The 17,935-nt window shown below is 54.3% G+C and overlaps 1 protein-coding gene across 1 annotated transcript in view; it reads left to right on the forward strand.

Moving 5' to 3' along the window:
• LOC122391412 (serine/threonine-protein kinase SMG1-like) overlaps nucleotides 1–17,935 on the forward strand; it is a 76,279-nt gene that overhangs the window by 35,995 nt on the left and 22,349 nt on the right. Inside the window, exons 23-44 of the mRNA XM_043385290.1 lie at nucleotides 54–1,518; nucleotides 1,970–2,278; nucleotides 2,669–2,816; nucleotides 3,244–3,344; nucleotides 3,816–4,043; nucleotides 4,376–4,460; nucleotides 4,839–5,006; nucleotides 5,534–5,672; nucleotides 5,998–6,096; nucleotides 6,467–6,612; nucleotides 7,115–7,292; nucleotides 7,756–7,909; nucleotides 9,482–9,602; nucleotides 10,094–10,228; nucleotides 10,978–11,104; nucleotides 11,517–11,669; nucleotides 12,174–12,294; nucleotides 15,587–15,721; nucleotides 16,084–16,277; nucleotides 16,780–16,915; nucleotides 17,304–17,351; nucleotides 17,509–17,683. Coding sequence (XP_043241225.1) covers nucleotides 54–1,518; nucleotides 1,970–2,278; nucleotides 2,669–2,816; nucleotides 3,244–3,344; nucleotides 3,816–4,043; nucleotides 4,376–4,460; nucleotides 4,839–5,006; nucleotides 5,534–5,672; nucleotides 5,998–6,096; nucleotides 6,467–6,612; nucleotides 7,115–7,292; nucleotides 7,756–7,909; nucleotides 9,482–9,602; nucleotides 10,094–10,228; nucleotides 10,978–11,104; nucleotides 11,517–11,669; nucleotides 12,174–12,294; nucleotides 15,587–15,721; nucleotides 16,084–16,277; nucleotides 16,780–16,915; nucleotides 17,304–17,351; nucleotides 17,509–17,683 — 4,565 coding nt within the window. The remainder of the gene's footprint in view (nucleotides 1–53; nucleotides 1,519–1,969; nucleotides 2,279–2,668; nucleotides 2,817–3,243; nucleotides 3,345–3,815; nucleotides 4,044–4,375; nucleotides 4,461–4,838; nucleotides 5,007–5,533; nucleotides 5,673–5,997; nucleotides 6,097–6,466; nucleotides 6,613–7,114; nucleotides 7,293–7,755; nucleotides 7,910–9,481; nucleotides 9,603–10,093; nucleotides 10,229–10,977; nucleotides 11,105–11,516; nucleotides 11,670–12,173; nucleotides 12,295–15,586; nucleotides 15,722–16,083; nucleotides 16,278–16,779; nucleotides 16,916–17,303; nucleotides 17,352–17,508; nucleotides 17,684–17,935) is intronic.

Genomic DNA, 17,935 nt, shown 5'->3' on the forward strand with positions numbered 1-17,935 from the left:
CGGCCGCCGGGCGCGCTGGCCGCGGCGGTGCTGGCCGCGGCGGCGGCGGGGAGTGTGCAGCTGGTGCGCGGTCTCAGGAGACTTGAGCCGGCCGGAGCTGAGGATGGCTGGATGGAGGCGGCGGAGCTGCTGGCTGCCGGGAGGCACGGCCAGGCTGCTGACGCTCTGAAGGAGTACGTACTGGAGCGAACGGCGGGTGAGACTCTCTCAGCGCAGGCGGTGGATCAAGAGCTCCTATCAGCCCTCGGAGACCGAGTCCTGGACAGCTACCTGGCCGTCGGACGGTACGACGAGGCCATCGCCTGGAGGGAGACGATGACGAAGCACCAGCTGCCCTGCTCGGACCAGGTGCTGGATAATCTGGACAACATCCGTCTATTGGCCAAGTTCGCGGACGGTGACTACAGCGGGGCGGCGGCACTGGCAGTGGACTCCCCACCGGCCGCTGGGGGACTGACGTCCGTGGTTGGGTGTCAGCTGGAGACAGCGGCGGCAGCAGCAGCGCTCTGCGCCGGCGGGGAACACTGGAAGGCCGCCGGAGAGAGACTGACTGCGGCCACAGAGCGAGTGGCTCGTGTCGTTCACGAAGGCGCGACGGAGCACCCTCCTGCAGTGGCGCCCGCAGCGCTGCTCAGTCTACAGACCCTCCATCGACTGCTGAAGGTTCGCGGTGGTGCATCGGCCAACCGCATACCACTACCTGAGCTGGCCGAGCCGGGCTGGCGGGCTCGCAGCCTCGACACACCGGCGCTGCTGCAGCTCACTCACTGGAGCCAGTGTCTGCAGACGCTCGGAGCTGTCCAACCGACCGACCCGGCCGCCGCGCGTATCCGTCTCACCGCTGTGAAGAGGCTCCGCCGCTCCGGGGACGCGGAGCCGGCGGCGCGACTGCTACTGTGCCGCTCTGTTGGGAAAGGGGACGGCGCTGCCACAGACCTAGCTGCCCGCCTGCGCCGGCTGGTGACTGATCCCGCCGAGAGCGCCGCCCTGCCGGAGGTGCGGCGAGAAGCTGCCAAACTCCTGCACGGCCTGGGTGATCCAGATTCAGCGGCGGAGGCGCTGCTTGGCACACCGGTCGGGGATATCACCTCACGCACGGACCTCCTCCTGGCCCGCTGGTTGTCTACTGCTGACGGAGGAACCCCCGTCTCACCGGATCCTACCCTCCTGGAGCGGTACCTCTCCGCCGCGCCGACGGGCGAGCTCGGTGGTGTGGACAGCCGCGTGGTGCCCCCGCAGGAGCTCCCCATCGGGAGGCTCCTCGAGGCGGGCGTCCACCGGTGTCCTGAGGACGCCAAAGCCTGGTTCCAGCTGGCCGCTTGGTGTTACACCTGGGGAAAACAGGCGGTGACGGAGTCGCAGAGCCGCAGTGCCGAGCAGCTGGACGCCGCCGGGAGCAGGGAGGCGGTCCGCGCGCTGCTGCCGGCTGCCGCCCCGGAGCTGGTGGACAGGGTGACTGATATCGTGGAGAGGAGTCACGTCTCGGCAGAGAGTCTAGACCAGGAGGACGATATCGAGGTGAGCGATAGCGCGGGTGGGAAGGACGGGTGGTAGAAGGGACTTGGCCGACATAGCTGAATGAACTATTTCGTGACGGCATTCTTCTTTTTTGTTTAGCTGATTATTTCAGCGATGTCGTCATTATGGTTTGTGTGACGCTCAATGAAATGACCAGTTCATAATGCAGACTTTTCTTTCTAGCGTATTGTAATCGCTTAGAATTTAGACAAGTTTTATCTAATTCATTTTATGGTCGCTCTTTGAATTGATGTCTCGCGCCTTCGCCGTTGTTTCGTCGCAATCTATCCATGGGTCTTGTTCTGTGCGTGCAATAGCTTTGAGAACCGTGTTTTCGTTCGGCCATCATCTCGGACCTACCCTTCCTCCATTTCCTTCAGGGGAATGTGGTGTCATTGGGTGTCTACGCAGACAGTGCCCCTCTCTGACCACCCTCCCTCTCCCCCGTCAGGAGGACATTGTATCCTCGGCGGCGTGGGCGCGCTCCCAGCTATCCGCCGTCGCTCCATCTCCGGACTGCGTGGAGCCTCTGCTGGCTCTGTGGCGGGCCGCGCAGCGTCGTGTCTACGGCCACCTCGGCCTGGCCGCTGCCGGCTACCTCCGCTTCCTGCGGCTCCAGCCGAGCGCCTGCGAGCGCAGCACTCTGGCCGCCCTGCGGCTGCTGAGGCTGATCGTCAAACACGCGGCTGAGCTCCGCGAGTCGCTGGTGGAGGGACTGGCTGATACGCCAGCCGGGCCCTGGAAGGCCATCATACCGCAGGTGAGGGACCGTGGAGCGTCATAATAGTGCTGCAGATGGGGAGCTACTGCAGAAAGGGGATTGCCATACCGCAGGTCATAGGGAAGGATCATTCATCATCAGTCGGCTATGACTGATATGCACTGTGTAGGTCATGATAACGCGTTACATTCATTCGCGCGAGTCTGACATGAAATGTAATGAATTAGCAAAGTTCCTTCTCAGGCGATGTTGAACTGCTCTCGACTTCCAGGTCCTCTCCCCTTACCCTTGGCCCGTCTCATAAGCCCTCCATCTGGCATGTGACCCTGATTCCTGACCCTTGTCCTCTGCCCCTTGACCCTGACCCTTGACCTTCCTCACCGCCCCCTGACCCGGCCTGACCTCTCCCTCTGACCCCTCTTTCCGCAGCTGTTCTCCCGTCTGGACCACCCGGAGCCGGCAGTGCGCGCCGCCATCGGCAGCCTACTCTGCGCCGTGGCCGACGACGACCCGCCTCTGATCGTCTTCCCGGCGGTGGTGGGCAGCGACACGGCACGTGCCGACGCAACGGAAACAGGTGGGACGACAGGAAGGGAGGGAGAGAGGGAGGGGATTGGAGAGAGAGAGAGAGAGAGAGAGAGAGAGAGAGAGAGAGAGAGAGAGAGAGAGAGAGAGAGAGAGAGAGAGAGAGAGAGAGAGAGAGAGAGACAGAGAGACAGAGAGACAGAGAGACAGAGAGACAGAGAGACAGAGAGACAGATAAATAAATGGATAAAGAGTGAGTGAGTGAGGAGGCAGAAAGAGGGAGTAAGGGGAGAGAGGATGATTGGTGCCTGCTTAGGTGGCCTTTAAAGGTGATTTTCGCCGCCACGGCCTCAGCCATGCCTTCCAAACCTGTCTGTACCATACCCTGGGCTTGATTCCTCCTGAGACGCGTTGACTATCGTTCTCGGCTCAGTACACAGCCGTTCGCTCTCTGACGGCCCTTCCTCGCTGTGCCGCAGCTGATGGGGAGGACCGGGACGGTGAGGAGGCAGAGGAGGACCCGGAGACGGCCCGTCGAGCCGACAGCTACTCGGCGCTGGTGGACACACTCCGAAAACGGGTCAGTGGCGCGGCCAGAGGGCTGGTCAGCCGACAGGTGCTCAGCTTTGGATCGACGGCCCAGAGGCTGGAAACTGGGGAGGGTGACGACTGCCAGGCAGCGGGGAGGGCGTTCCTCGCATAGATATCGCAACGTTTAAGATTTCTATGGATCCTCAGAGCTTGGAGACATGGGTGGACTGATGGACTCTGAAGGAACTTTTTTACTGACGGGCTAGTTTTGGCGATCGTTGGATGTTTTCGCGTTCCCTTGAAAAGGCTCCTGTATAATTATTCATTTTAAGATATTCTTTCTAACGCATTTAGGGATTACTTCGAAACTTCCGACGTTAGAACAGCTTTCGCAACATAAATCACCAGTTTCCGAAACATTACGACTATAAACATCAGCCCCCTCACTCTGAGTGCCTCCTCACATCACCTTTACATCCCGTCACGGCATCCCTAACCGTCACACCCGTCCCTCTCTCAGACTCCGGCGGCCATCGACGACGTGACGGTCCTAGTCCGAGAACTACGCCGCGTCACCCTGCTCTGGGACGAGTTGTGGGCCGGCGCGCTGGCGCAGCACCAGGCTGAGGCGACCCGTCGGCTGGCCGGGCTGGCCTCTGAGCTACAGAAGGTGGCCGAGAGGGACACGTTGACTGAACAGGAGAGGACGGCCATCGCTACCGACAAGTACAGCATCGCAGTGCGGCCGGTGAGTGAGCGATACGGGATGGAGAGAGGGAGCGAGTGGAAGGGGATTGGGGTTGGAGGGATGGGACTAGCTGATGCGACAGGACAGGACGCGTCTGTATACTCCTTGGTGCCGCCGTAACAAGTGTTTGAGGTCGACCCCAGAGTTGTACCGTCTCCATCGTGATGTGCCTGTATCCGGTATAAGTGAAGTATCTGAGTCCGGTGTCAGTCTTTCATTTTCTTTATTTATTTCCTTTATTCCACTTTTATTTCCTCTATTGCACGTTATTGTTTTACCCTCGTGGTGAAGCCAAGAGTGAGACTTAGCCACGCCTGATGCGTGCTCGGCAGATCTTGTACATGCTGGAAAAGCTGCACACCATCACTTCGGCGCCGCCGGAGACACCACATGAGAAGATGTTCCAGAAACTGTACCGTGAGTAGAGTGCGGCCACCGCTTAATTATTGCCTCCCAAATCCCGCCTAGTCTTATCTGCCTCGGTTCACGTATAGGAGCCGTTTGATTGTTCATGTTTGGATTACGTAACCATATACTTCTGCATCAACATATACTTAAATAATCATTTAGGAGACAGTAGCATTTGCCACTTGCTAGTTACGCAAAACGTATCGTGTGAAGAGATAAAGGGACGCACATATTGTATTACAAACCAGCCTCAGTTATGGTCTTAGTTCACTAATTGTAACCGTCCGTGACATTTCGGACAATATGTGCTCAGCAGAGAGGGCCGCCCGTTACCCACTCCCCTATACTCACCCCCTCTGCTCACTCTCCGCTCTCTTTCCCCACCAGAGTCCGACATTGAGGCAGCTCTGGCGGAGCTGCGCCAGCCCTCGGAGCTGTGGGCTCCGCGCTCCGCCTGGGAGCCGTTCCGACGACTGGCCGGCTCCCTGCAGCAGCGACTGAGCGGCAGGGCGGCGCAGACACTCAGTTTGCCGAGCATATCGCCCGTACTGGCAGGTAAGGGTAGTAGCTCAGCCTGCCGGAAATATCGCCCGTACTGGCAGGTAAGGGTAGTAGCTCAGCCTGCCGAGCATATCATTCGTACTAGCAGGTGAGGGACCGAGCATATCACCCGTACTGGCAGGTAAGCGGCCGCTGAGCGTTACAGATAAAATCGAGCATATCGCTCGTACTGGCAGTTAAGGGGCAAATGCTTGGCCCACGTAACACATCGCCAGCACTGTGGCAGGTAAGAATGAATTACATCTATCGCCCGTACTGGCAGGTATAGCCTGCCGAGCATACTGTCCATATTAGGAGGTAAGGGCAGCGAGGCTCAGGCTACGAAGTATATCACCAATACCGGCAGGTTAACTACTTTTTATGATTCATGGCATGCAGCATACCCCCACCACGTTATATTTCATAGGTACCCGGAGTTGAAATTATCTATTTTTTCATTTTGAAATTAACAATGGCCTGACCCTCCAGCTACACACACCCCGCTCCTCCCTATTGTGACGCGTGACGCCTCCTCCCGTCAGAGCTGCGTGACACGGCCGTTACGATGCCGGGCGTAACGGAGACGAGTCTGACGGTGACGGGTATCGATCATGCCGTCACCATCCTGCCCACCAAGACGCGGCCCAAGAAACTACACCTGCGTGGCTCGGATGGACGCAGGTGCGCGCGCAGGAGATGTGAAGGGTGTAGTGGGGGAGCGGTGGGATGGGAGATGTCTGCCGGGCAGGAGAGAATGCCATAGGCTGCTAACGCTTAAAATTGTGATGATCTTGGAGTGTTGGTGCTGTCCTAAACAAAAATGCCATGTTAATCATCGTTATTGATTCTCTCACCTCTCCCTCGCCTTTCATCCAATCCCCTGCTTGTTACCTTACCTCTCGGCCGAACGCAACTCCACGCAACGCAACTCTTGGTCGTGAGGCGTGCCCTTTCCCCCTGCAGTCGTCCGCTCGCCTTTGTTGACCTTATCTTCTCTCCCCGGCAGCTACCCATACCTGTTCAAGGGTCTGGAGGACCTTCACTTGGACGAACGGATCATGCAGCTGCTGGCCATCACTAACCAGATGCTGGCCAAGCCGACAGAGTGAGTGGAGCGCCGTCACTGCCCCGATCCTTATAGTGGGAGGAGTTCGCGATGCAGGATTGGCGTTAAACCTGAAGATCAGTGAGCCTTTGATACGCAAAGCAGCGCTGTGATCTGCTAATACCCAGAACTTAGTCATAACTGAGTCATTTAGGCAGGGATTTTCCATACTAATGGCCAAGACTTCATGTGCTGCCATAGCACACCTACCTGCGTAATATAACATTGCAAACATTTAGTGCTAAAATCATTGCGTTTGAGCGCTAAAACCATTGCGTTTGATACGCTTGTGTGAGATGGCAGCCTTGGCCTCTCCCCGTTGTACTTGGGCACCCATGTGACAGTGTCTGTACCCCGGTACCCTCTGCAGGGAGGGGCAGCGGTACCGCGCGCGCCGGTACGCCGTGGTACCTCTCGGCCCACGCTCCGGTCTCATCCAGTGGCTTGAGGGGAGCACGCCCGTGTTCGGACTGTACAAACGGTGGCAGCAGCGGGCAGCCACTGCTAACGGTACCGGTACGTATCAGAGATGCTAGTATGGGGTACGCATCGAAACACGACGTGTACCCGTGTGTTACAGTCATGTGGTGAGGGTGTTTCCGTAGGTTGTCGCTTGTATTATTGTTGGCGTACGCATTGCATTTATTTTTGCCATTGAATCAGTAGTTTATCTATTTGACGCGTCAGCTTCGTTGTCTGCGGAATCGACTCTCTCTCTCTCTCTCTCTCTCTCTCTCTCTCTCTCTCTCTCTCTCTCTCTCTCTCTCTCTCTCTCTCTCTCTCTCTCTCTCTCTCTCTCTCTCTCTCTTTCTCTCTCTCTCTCTCTCTCTCTCTCTCTCTCTCTCTCTCTCTCTCTCTCTCTCTCTCTCTCTCTCTCCCTCTCTCCCTCTCTCTCTCTATCTCTCTATCTCTCTCTCCCTCTCTCCCTCACTCCCTCTCTCCCTCTCTCCCTCTCTCTCTCTCTCTCTCTCTCTCTCTCTCTCTCTCCCTCCCTCACCCCCCCCCCTCCCGTTCTCAGCCGGCCCAGTATCAGCCTCCGTGCCGCGTCCATCGGACCTGTTCACGGCCCGTCTGCAGCCGCTGCTGCGCTCCGCCGGCCTGTCGGCCGACTCTTCCCGCCGAGACTGGCCCACGGACGTGCTGGTCACCGTGCTGGAGCAGCTGCAGGAGGACACGCCGCCCGATATACTGGCCAGGTGGGTCCTTATACCGTGGGAGATGTAACGGATTCATGATGGCGTGGATATGGGCCCTAGGGGCTGCATATAATCTTGGGTGTCGTTATCCCTGTTTCTGAGTTTGGAGACTCGGTGGATGCTATAGCTGAAAGCGTTGGCTTGATTTTATGTCTTCGTCATAGATTTGTTATATTATGTACAAGAGGAAGCCGTTTCTAGCCAGATCTTCACTGTTGAAACCGAGGTCGATGGTATCTTTTACCAAGCATTATCACGGTTCCAATAAAGGAGGCTAGGTAGTGAACGAAACCAAAGTGCAGGCTGACTGTGTAAGACTAAGTAACTGAATAATTTGCTATCAATGCCAAGGAAAACTATCAAACAATAGCCAGCTTGTGTACCATAACACACCAGTCACCACCCCTACTACATATATGAATCCTCCGTCGGCTGGATTTGAACCCGCTACCGCCGCTCCCAGGGAGCTGTGGCTGGGCGCCAGCAGCGCCGGCGCCTGGTGGTCGGCCACCCAGGCCTACACCCGCTCCATGGCCGTCATGTCGATGGCTGGCTACCTGATCGGTCTGGGGGACCGGCATCTGGACAACCTGCTGCTGGATGTCAGCACAGGAGAGGTAGGTCGGGGGAGGGGGGACTGTGGGGGCGGAGGTATAAACACGGGGAGATGGGACAGGGAAGCTGTGGTCGCTGTGGAACTGAGACACTGTGACCTGAGCACAGTGATGCAAATGGGGTTCACGAGTGGCCATAAATACCCAAAAGTCAAGTTTACCAAATCGAGTTAATTGCGATATGGCCGAGTAGACAAATGTTTGGGGCATCTGAAATCACATGGTTTTCATGTTTTTGTCAAAACCGGCCTCGTGTATAATCGTCAGAAGTCGTGACATTTTCTAGGTCGTAAAATGACGGTCAGACACTCGCAAGTTCAAACGCCGCTGGTTTGCGTTCATTTCGTACAAATTGAAAAAATTATGCATGGGAATGATCCCCAAAACCTTCTGCTTCTAATGCCGGGTCACAAAAAGCCGTATCTCATTCGCTTTGGCGGTAATCTGACTATTTATCATCATGTTGCAATCGCAGTTTTTTACTAAGAAAAAAAAGAATGATTTCGTTTCACCTACAGCACTTAACACAGTGTGTGCCCGTTAGTCCACCATACCATAGCCTTCCCTAATCATTTCTGAGTCGCATCGTGAAAAAATTAAGGTGCTAGCACAGGGCTGACCGGCGCTACAGAGGTTTTTGTCCGGGCGGTCGGGCGCTGCAGTGGGCGCGCAGTGGGCGGGTGGGTGCCGCCGCGCGGCGTCCGGGCGGAGCGGCGGCGCGGCCGCCCGGGCCGCCCGCTGCGCCGCGGCACCCGACCGTGCCGGACGAAAACTTCTGTAGCGCCGGTCAGCCCTGTGCTAGCGCCTTAATTCTTTCATTATGCGACTCAGAAATGATTAGGGAATGTCATGATATGGTGCACTAACGGACACACACTGTGTGAAGTGCTGTAGGTGAATTGAAAGCAAATATTTTTGGTTAAAAAACTGCGGTTGCAACATGATTACAAATAGTTAGCTCACCGCCAAACCAAAATAGATACGGCTTTTTATGACGTGGCATTAGAAGCAGCAGGTTTCGTGGATCATTTTTATGTATAATTTTTGCAGTTTGTACTCGTATGACATGAGCGCACGCTAGCGGCGCTTGAATTTCAAGTACCTGACAGTCATTTTACGACATCGAAAATGTCTCGACTTCTGACAATCATACACGAGGCCGGTTTTGACAAAAACATTAAAATCATACTTTTTCAGACACCTCAAACATTTGCCTACCTGACCATATTACGATTTATTCGATTAAGTGAACTTGAATTTTGGGCCTTTTTCGTATTTATGGCCACTCGTGAACCCCATTTGCATCACTCTGCTGAGGGATGGGACTGAGAAGATAAATGCGGAATTAGGACATGGCTAATTCATTTTTATAATTTCAACCGCAGCGACATAGGGAGGGTTAAAAACATTTGCTATGGCGCTTTCCTCTACATATTATTGCTGAAAAGAAATAAAAATATTTTTATTCGATTAGCAAATTTTCGAACGAGCTTTGTCAGAACAAGCATGTCAGACCTTCAATCTCATGTAGCCACACCGTGTTTACTAACCTCTTTCATCCCGCCTCCCCCTCAGGTGGTCCACATCGACTACAACGTGTGTTTCGAGAAGGGGCGCAGCCTGCGGATACCCGAGCGGGTGCCCTACAGGATGACCCAGAACTTGCGAACCGCGCTCGGCGTCACGGGGCTCGAAGGTGGGTGTTTGGGCCCTGGGTCTGCCGGGTTGGAAAGCTGGGAGCTGGTGGGTAGCGTGGTGAGACGTATATTACGTTGACGCTCTGTGTCACGAAGCCCTAAGGTAGGAGTTTGACGATGGGCCTCACGGGGTCGTAAGGTAGGGCATACACTCGGCGTCACAAGACTCCCAAAGGTTAGGACTCAGTTGCTGACGTACGAATATCTCAGCAGATTGTCAGGCTAGTATCTTCCACGTCAGTTAAAAAGTAGTTAAAGCAACTAGTTTATAATTTCTAAAGATCGAAGACTGTTCAAGACCTTAGCGCTGTTTGTCCGTTTCTCCTTGTCCGTGATCTTATGCTGTGCTTATCTCCCCGGGTTCTTCCCTCCGTTTTGTGTGATTTGTGAGCACGTACTGTACTAATCTCCCCTAATCTTCCATCAGGACCATTCTGACTGAACTGTGAACTGACATATTGTACTAATCTCCCCTATTCTTCCCCGTCAGGACCATTCCGTCTGGGCTGTGAGCACGTACTGGCCACCCTGCGCGCCGGCAGTGAGACGCTGCTGACCCTCCTAGAGGCGTTTGTGTACGACCCGCTGGTCGACTGGACGCCCGCTCACGACGCCGGCTTCACAGGTCAGTGGGGGAGCGTGTGGGATTGCAGCCCTGGTAAAATGATCTCGGAAGCAAAATGACATCAGTAGTCGACGCGCCCTAAAGCTTCAATAAACAAACAAGGATCCCTGGTATAACTGCACGCCTGGTGTGCCTTAATCGTCAGTATCTCCTACACTCTCCCTAGGTGAGGTTTACGTAGGCCGGAGGCTGGAGCTGCTTCCGTAGCTGCTCTAACACTCTCCCCCTTCCCTTGAGGTGCAGTGAACGGAGGCCAGTGGGCCGCCCAGGGCAGGCCGCCTCGCGCTAACCCCCCCCCCCCCCCCATCCCCTCCCCCTCGCTTTAAGGCTGAAACAGACTCTTTCCGCGTTCAGGAAATCGCATGCGAGAGCCTATTCAAATACATTGAAATTATTCTCGCATCAATCGATTGCGGGAGGTGCGTGCGATTGATGCGAGCGTGCTTCCATGTATTTGAATAGTCTCTCGCATGCGATTTTCTGACCTCGGAAAGAGTCTGTTTCAGGCTTTAGGTGCTATGTACGACGGCCGGCATTCCGCCCAGGACAGTCTGCTCTTCCTGCCTGTTGTAACCCCTTCATCCCCCTTCATTCAGGTCCCGCCCAGGTTCAGGACAGTCGGCTCTAACTCTAACCCCTCCCGTCTCGTCCATATAGGTGCGATGTACGGGGGGCCGACGTGCGGCCCAGGACAGGTTGCCCTTCCTGCCCGCTCTAACTCAAACCCCTCCCGTCTCTCGCCCCTTTAGGTGCCGTGTACGGAGGCCGACGAGCGGCCCAGGACAGCTCCGGTCGTCGCCGCGTGGAGCGAGCCATGACCGTCTCTCTGTTCTGTGTACAAGTGGCGGAGATGAAACCCGAGTGGACAGAGAACAAGTGAGGGTCGCAATGGGCGGAGAGGGTCCATAGAGAAACGCTGTATTGTGAAGGTGGATGTGACAAATTATTGCCCATTGGATGAGTGGCTATATCGAATATGGTATGCAACTGCATGTCCTTCCATATTTTATTCATTACAGCATATTGCAAATCCTAGCGGAGTATGCATCGATTATTCGGGTAGTAGCCTCTAGGACGACTTGGGTGTCTTTTTATGACATGATGCTTCATCAAGTGAAATTTTAGTATGACTGCTCCTCGTGGAGCGTTCAAATTCAGTATGATCGTGCTCTATAGCGCGGCCTCTTCGCAACGTATGTGCTCTAACGTGACCTTGTCATTACCCATCTTTGACTCCTCCGCGACCCCTGTGTGACCTCGGGTAACCCTGCTCTCCCTGTGCGCTCAGACGGTCGCTGACGGCCGCGCTGGAGAAGCTGCGAGACCAGTTTACCCAGTACCTGAGTCTGCACGGCGCCTTCAGTTCGCTGGAGGACAGCGGACGGTCCCTCTCAGAGCAGCAGGCACTGCTGACGGAGGCGCTCAGCAACCAGCTCAGCAGGTGGGTGCTGCGCTCAGCAATCAGCTCAGCAGGTAGGCAGTGGGCTCAGCAAGCTCAGATAAACTCAGCCGTGCTGTCACGCTCAGCAAACTCAGCGAACTCAGCGGACAATTTTGCGCCAAAGAGGTCGGTATTTAGCCTAACAGGTAACTCAGGAGGTCGCTTCTGATTTGAAATGTTCACATGCAGTTCAGCGTTTTAGTGCGGGATCTCTTTTCAATGCTGAGTGCTTGACCTGCTTGATCTGACTTTCAGTCTGTATAAGTCACTATGTAGTGTGTAGTCCCCAAGTATGTTGCTCTTCGATAATCTCTGTCCCCTACATGCCTCCATAACCCATCTCCCTACTGTGTGTCCTTATCCCCCTTTCTGAGAGATGTTTGCCATCCCCACTGGGAGCTCGTCCCTCACGTAGGGACGTGTCCCTCCCACTGGCTGCCCCATCTCCCACTAACCCCCACCCCCGCTCGTCTCTCGCTGACCGTCCCTGTCCTGTCTCTGCAGCGTATGGAGTCTGCCGGAGCGGTGGGCGCGTCACCGGAGCGTCTCTATGGCTGTGTCGGCCGCTCACAGTCGGCTGGAGGAGGGCATCAAACAGTGGACAGTGTGGGACACCGCCTACCAGGTCAGGAGGGGAACAGCGGGGTAAGGGGTGGGGGTACCAGGCCAGGTCGATAACGACTTGCTGTTGTGTGCTCACTGTAGAGTGTATCGATAACCGAAATTGGCAAGGAAACTGGCATATTATTTGGCGCAAGGACATAAAAATAATATCTGGGCGCAACATTTTCCTCAAAACTCAAAATTGACTGACCCGGAACGGTTTTTGTAAACCCCATTCCAACTGCTGCGGACGTAGGATGAAGCTTTAGTTCTCCCCTTTTGACGCTAGATGGCAGTGATTCCAGACTGTCTCTAACTTAATTTCAGACATCTGTAAACGTAAAAAAGCCATTCGGATTAAATTTTGCACATTTTTTACATCATTGGTGTTGGTATATTGCTGTTTTTTTCCATTGCAAGTGTTTTTCCATTGCAAACGCATAGCTTTCCACACATTATCACACATAACACAATACACATTACCTATGCATTAGCGCCCTGAGCTCTTAAACACGAACAAGTAAGTAGCAGATTAGGCAACTATTAGCAACTGAGCTCCTGCCGCATCGTACTTTAAGGACTACATATAGCCGGTACAATTGTGTTACCAGCGACCAAATGTCAAAGTGGACACTGGTCAGGTGCTCGGTAACTGGTGACTGGTGAGCCAGTTTGCTTTCTGTCCTATCTTACGACTAATTCACCATCATCCTTGCTTGCACTTCTCCGTGTTCCGGATTAACGGTCCGCCTAGCAGACAACCGATGGAAGTCAGCTTCGGAGTGACCATTTCAACAAATGTATGCTCTAGTCTGTCCCGTTGTGACTTGCCGTCAAAACAGTATGTCCCGACGCTGAAATGCCGTCCCAGCGGTACAGCGGACTAGTCGTCAGTGGTTGATTGAACCGATTGAGCCTTGGTTGATTGAACCTTACATTGCCCTCCCCCTCTCGTGTTTTATCATCCCAGCATAGCCTGACTCAGAGCATTGCAGCCATTATGGTGTCTTTTGACTGAGACGCTGCGGCACACAGCCGGTGCCCGATGGTCGACTTTATTCTGATATTGCTCTCTCCCCGCTAATTCATTTATTCATCATACCACGGCCCTAAAATGTTCTCGAATAGACTAACCCATAGGCTCAAACCAAGCATAACGAACAACTACCCACTTAGCAGTCTCCGAACGTCTGCTGTTAAAATTAGTAGCCAGTTGGTGAAACCGAAACCGACGAGTGGCCACGTCAAGCGGTCCCTCAGTGCCCCAAAGGTGGTCACTTTCGGGGTAGAACTTGTCACAACTCAGCCTATCCTACCGGACTGCCGTGGGCTCCTCTCTTACCGCGCGGCGAAGACGGTGAATATCGTGCGCTGGTAGTATTACATACAGCTCGCATCCCAAATAAACAGTTACTGCCGGCGAAGGCCCAACCATTCACCGCACTATGGTGCAGGTCCCGTGACTTTCCTGCCGCCCGTGTCACCGCGACCAACGGCGGCGACAGTGCCGTCGCCTGTCACCGTCCCCTCGAGACCCGGCGCGCGGCCAGCGAGTGATGCCGTCTGTATTTGTTTGTTTGTTTGTTTTGTTGGGTTAGGCTCTTTCGGTCCGACAAGACCATTTCAGAGCCGGAAGGATGATAGGAATTAGGGGGTGACATTGGTCTGGGCAGGCACCCTAGTGAGTCACCGGGGCTGATCCCGTCCAGAGAACAGGCCACCCATCCCCAAAGTACTCACTGCACCCGGCTACGGTGTGAGCTCCCTCGGGAGCCGCGGTGCCGCTCCAAGGGAGCAGCCCGCATGAGATAAAGTTGCCTGTCCAGCCCGGAGGGGGTTTCGGCGTGCAGGAGAAGGATTTCAGTATCCTGAGGATGGAAGCACGGAACGGGTGCCGTCTGTACCGGAACAGCGCACTATCTGTACCCGAACAGGTGCGTCTATGTAGGTGGAATAGGCATACTACCAAACTGAACTGCCGCATGCGAGAGATGGCTAGTCAACCAGGACTCGTGAGTCTGCGGTGTTTTAATACAGGATCACATGCAAGAGCCCGGTCACCGGCACAGATTGACTGTCAACCAGTCCGTGATATGACCCCTGCTGTAGCTAGCTCACGTTCGGGCCCTGCTCGGCGCACTTGTCGAGGCCAATGACGAGACCGACTTTTACGTCGGTCCTTCTCCGCCGCGCCAACCGAGTTAATAAAATACCTTTCACCATTGCTTTCATACATAATCCAGAATCCTATTATTTGACTCATGTGCCGTACACACTTTGCCTCTGTTGCCGCTCAGCCGTTTCAAGCGTCACAGGCACTAAATGAAGAGCTCTTTGCTAACTGACGGTGAACTGGGCTGGTGCGCGATAGGCACTGGTGTACACAATGCACTTTAGTTTTTAGGGTATTTCTATTACTTTGCTCAAAAGCAATGGCCATTTGTGACCCAGACAAACATACAGTGATCATAGAACAGGAGACATGAGAACAGCACGAAAACATAGCGTAGGAGAAAAGTGCATAGATGCGGTTTGATACTGTTAATGATAATGATACAGATATGGGCATTCAAAGTCCATTCAACTCATTCAAGCCTTCCAACGCATGTAACGCTCTCCTATACACACCAAGGTATAAGATAGGTTTCGATCTGCCCCAGACAGAACAGGACCTAGGCCGAGAGCCGAGAGCAAAACTAGGGCAAAATAGGCACATGTGTAGCTAAAACTCCACACTCCCTGTATGTTTTGTTATTTTATACTATGAAGTATGTCAAAGGAACCTCTAACTGTCATTTGAAGTTGTTGAACTAGACGTCTGAAACAAATTATTATGGGCAATTAAGAAAAACAAACGCTATTGAGTGAGTAAGATCAGCATCAGACACCACAAACTGTGTTAAAACGCCATGCCGACGCTAGCGCCACCTACAATTCTAGATGTTGCTAGTAGGTTATCCCATAGGAGCCCGTGTTACGGCGAAATGGTCTCAAAGAAGTGGGCGCGGACCAGAGAATACTGACCGCAGGACACCGATTTTGTGTTTTTCTTACTTACAAGAATATAGCGCCACTTTATCCGACAGTTTCCTCTCAATCTGGAATAAAAACCCTCAAATCGATACACTCTAGACTGCTCAGTCATACTGAGTAATGTGTCCGCACTCTGCCAGTCACTGTCTCGTTGCTGAACTGTGTCCCATGTGTCCTGTGTCCGCACAGACGGCGGACTCTGTGCTGCTCAGCGGACAGTAATGTGTCCGGCTGTCCGCGTGTCTGTGACGGCTGAACTGTGTCCCTATGTGTCCGCGCAGACGGCGGACTCTGTGCTGCTCAGCGGACAGCTGCTGGAGTGGAGTGACGCGGTGTCCGGACACGGTCTGTCGCCGTGTCCGCCGGCTGTCCTCGAGTTCCTGGTGTCCGCCGGACAGCAGCAGCTCGCTCAGCAGGTAACCATTGTTTTCGTCGGCACTAAAATAGGCTGACACCATGCGGTGGATTTTTTTTTTTTTTTGCTCGGTCATAGGATAGTTTTTCTGGTCCCATTGCTTCTGCTCATTATGCAACGCAAAAATATGTTTTGAATAATGTGTTTTGTTGTTGATCTTTGATGTTTTTATTTCCGTCGCTTGTTTCTTACCAGAAGCTTATAGATTATTACCTTCCTATACCTTTCCTACAGTAATTCACACCATTGTCGACAATGACCCGTCCTGATCTGGGGTGACTTTCAACTATGACCCGCCCCGACCTATTGACTATGACCCGTCCCGACCCTATGACTCTGACCCGCCCCCCCCCCCCCCCCCAGTGTACCGAGATGGACGACCTGCTCCGGGAGCGTTCGGAGCGTCTGCTGCGTCCGCTACAGTCGGCGGTATCGGCCCTGCGCCAGATGGCCGCCCTGCTGCCCTATCTGCCGCCCTCGCAGCTGCGGGGGACGCACCGGGTGCGGTGCTACCTGGCCTGGCTGACCGCGCTGAGACAGCAACTGAATACTGAGAGGTGAGAGAGTGGGAGGGAGAATAAGAGGAAGAAGGAAAGAAAGAGAATAATAGAGAAAATCTGGTGCGAACCCAAATCAGTGTGCCTGTATCGTCGTATATGACGTATGTGTATATTTCTTGGCATATTATGCTTTGTGGCATTTGTGGATTAGTCTGTATTGGTTATGGGTGTTACAAATGTTTGCGGTCAGACCGGTATTTCCAGCTGAGTGGATTATCTGTATCTGCCTGTCCATATCTACTCGTCTTCTGCATGCTGGACGAGGTTCGCGGCCAGTTTATGTATCGGCTGGCCGCGAACCTGAGGCTAGGAATAGCCATGTTTCATGAATTTGCCTCGTGAAGTCTAATAAATAAATAAATAAATCGGCGTATCTGACTATCTGTTATCTGTTATCTGTTTATATGAGTGTCTCTGCATCTCATCTGAAGGCTGGACGAGGCTCGCGGTCATTCGTGCATTATCTGTTTATCTGACTATCTGAATCTCTGTTCTGCAGACTGGACGAGGTTCGCGGCCAGTTCCGTTCCGTGTTCGGCTCGGAGCCTTACACGGCCACCCGGGCGAGACTTCTGACAGAGGTGCGCGCTCAGTACCAGCACATCCAGACGGCCAACAACTACCGAATCCAGGAGGTGAGTGATTTAGGGGTAGTTGATGATTACTTTATTGGTCAGTGACTGTTTTTATGTTATAATTTCGACCTGCCTTTATCCTGTTTGAAGCAAGGTGTTCCAACATAAGAAAATATTTGTCATACTTTATGTCATTTTCCCTTTTTAATGTATCCTTTTCTCATGACATGACTCCTACCCCCTCTCCCTCTGACTCCCTCTCCCTCTGACTCCTCCCTCCCCCCCCCCCCCCCCAGCTGGAGTCCGGCGTTGGCAGCGCGGACCCGGCCCAGCTCCCTCCCTCTCCCTCTGACTCTCTCTCTCTCTCCTCAGCTCGAGTCGGGAGTGGGCAGCGCGGACCCCGCCCAGCTCCCTCCCTCTCCCTCTGACTCCCCCTCTATCCCCTCAGCTCGAGTCCGGAGTGGGCAGCGCGGACCCGGCCCAGCTCTCTCTGACTGTATCCCTCCCCCTCAGCTCGAGTCTGGAGTGGGCAGCGCGAACCCGGCCCAGCTCCCTCCCTCTCCCTCTGACTCCCTCTCTCTCCTCAGCTCGAGTCCGGGGTGGGCAGCGCCGACCCGGCCCAGCTCTCTCTGACTGTATCCCTCTCCCCCCAGCTCGAGTCCGGGGTGGGCAGCGCCGACCCGGCCCAGCTGCGCACCGAACTGGAGCGTCTGTTTGAGCTGGCCCAGGCGGGTCCAGAGGAGGAGGCCGCTGCCCGCCGCTGTACCCTGCTGTCGGCTCTGTACACGGCCGGACGGCAGCTGCTGAGGCTAGAGACCACCGCGCATGGTGGGTGGAACTCTGCTCATTATATCTCTCTGTAAATTAACCTCCCCTCACCACACCTCTCTTGAGTGTAAACTGCCCTCACTACACCTCTTTTGAGTGTAAACTGTCCCCACTACACCTCTCTGTGGTGTACACATCCCTCAGATGGAGACCACCGCGCACGTTGAGCTTAATTTTCTCATCTCCACCCCGCATGAGGACTCAAGGCGTCAAGGAAAAGAGTGGATGCATAGGTATTAGATTTAATTTGTG

The sequence above is a fragment of the Amphibalanus amphitrite genome, unplaced genomic scaffold (assembly GCF_019059575.1).
Source record: "Amphibalanus amphitrite isolate SeventyFive unplaced genomic scaffold, NRLGWU_Aamphi_draft 000022F_arrow, whole genome shotgun sequence".
In the NCBI taxonomy this organism is placed as follows: Eukaryota; Metazoa; Arthropoda; class Thecostraca; order Balanomorpha; family Balanidae; genus Amphibalanus; species Amphibalanus amphitrite.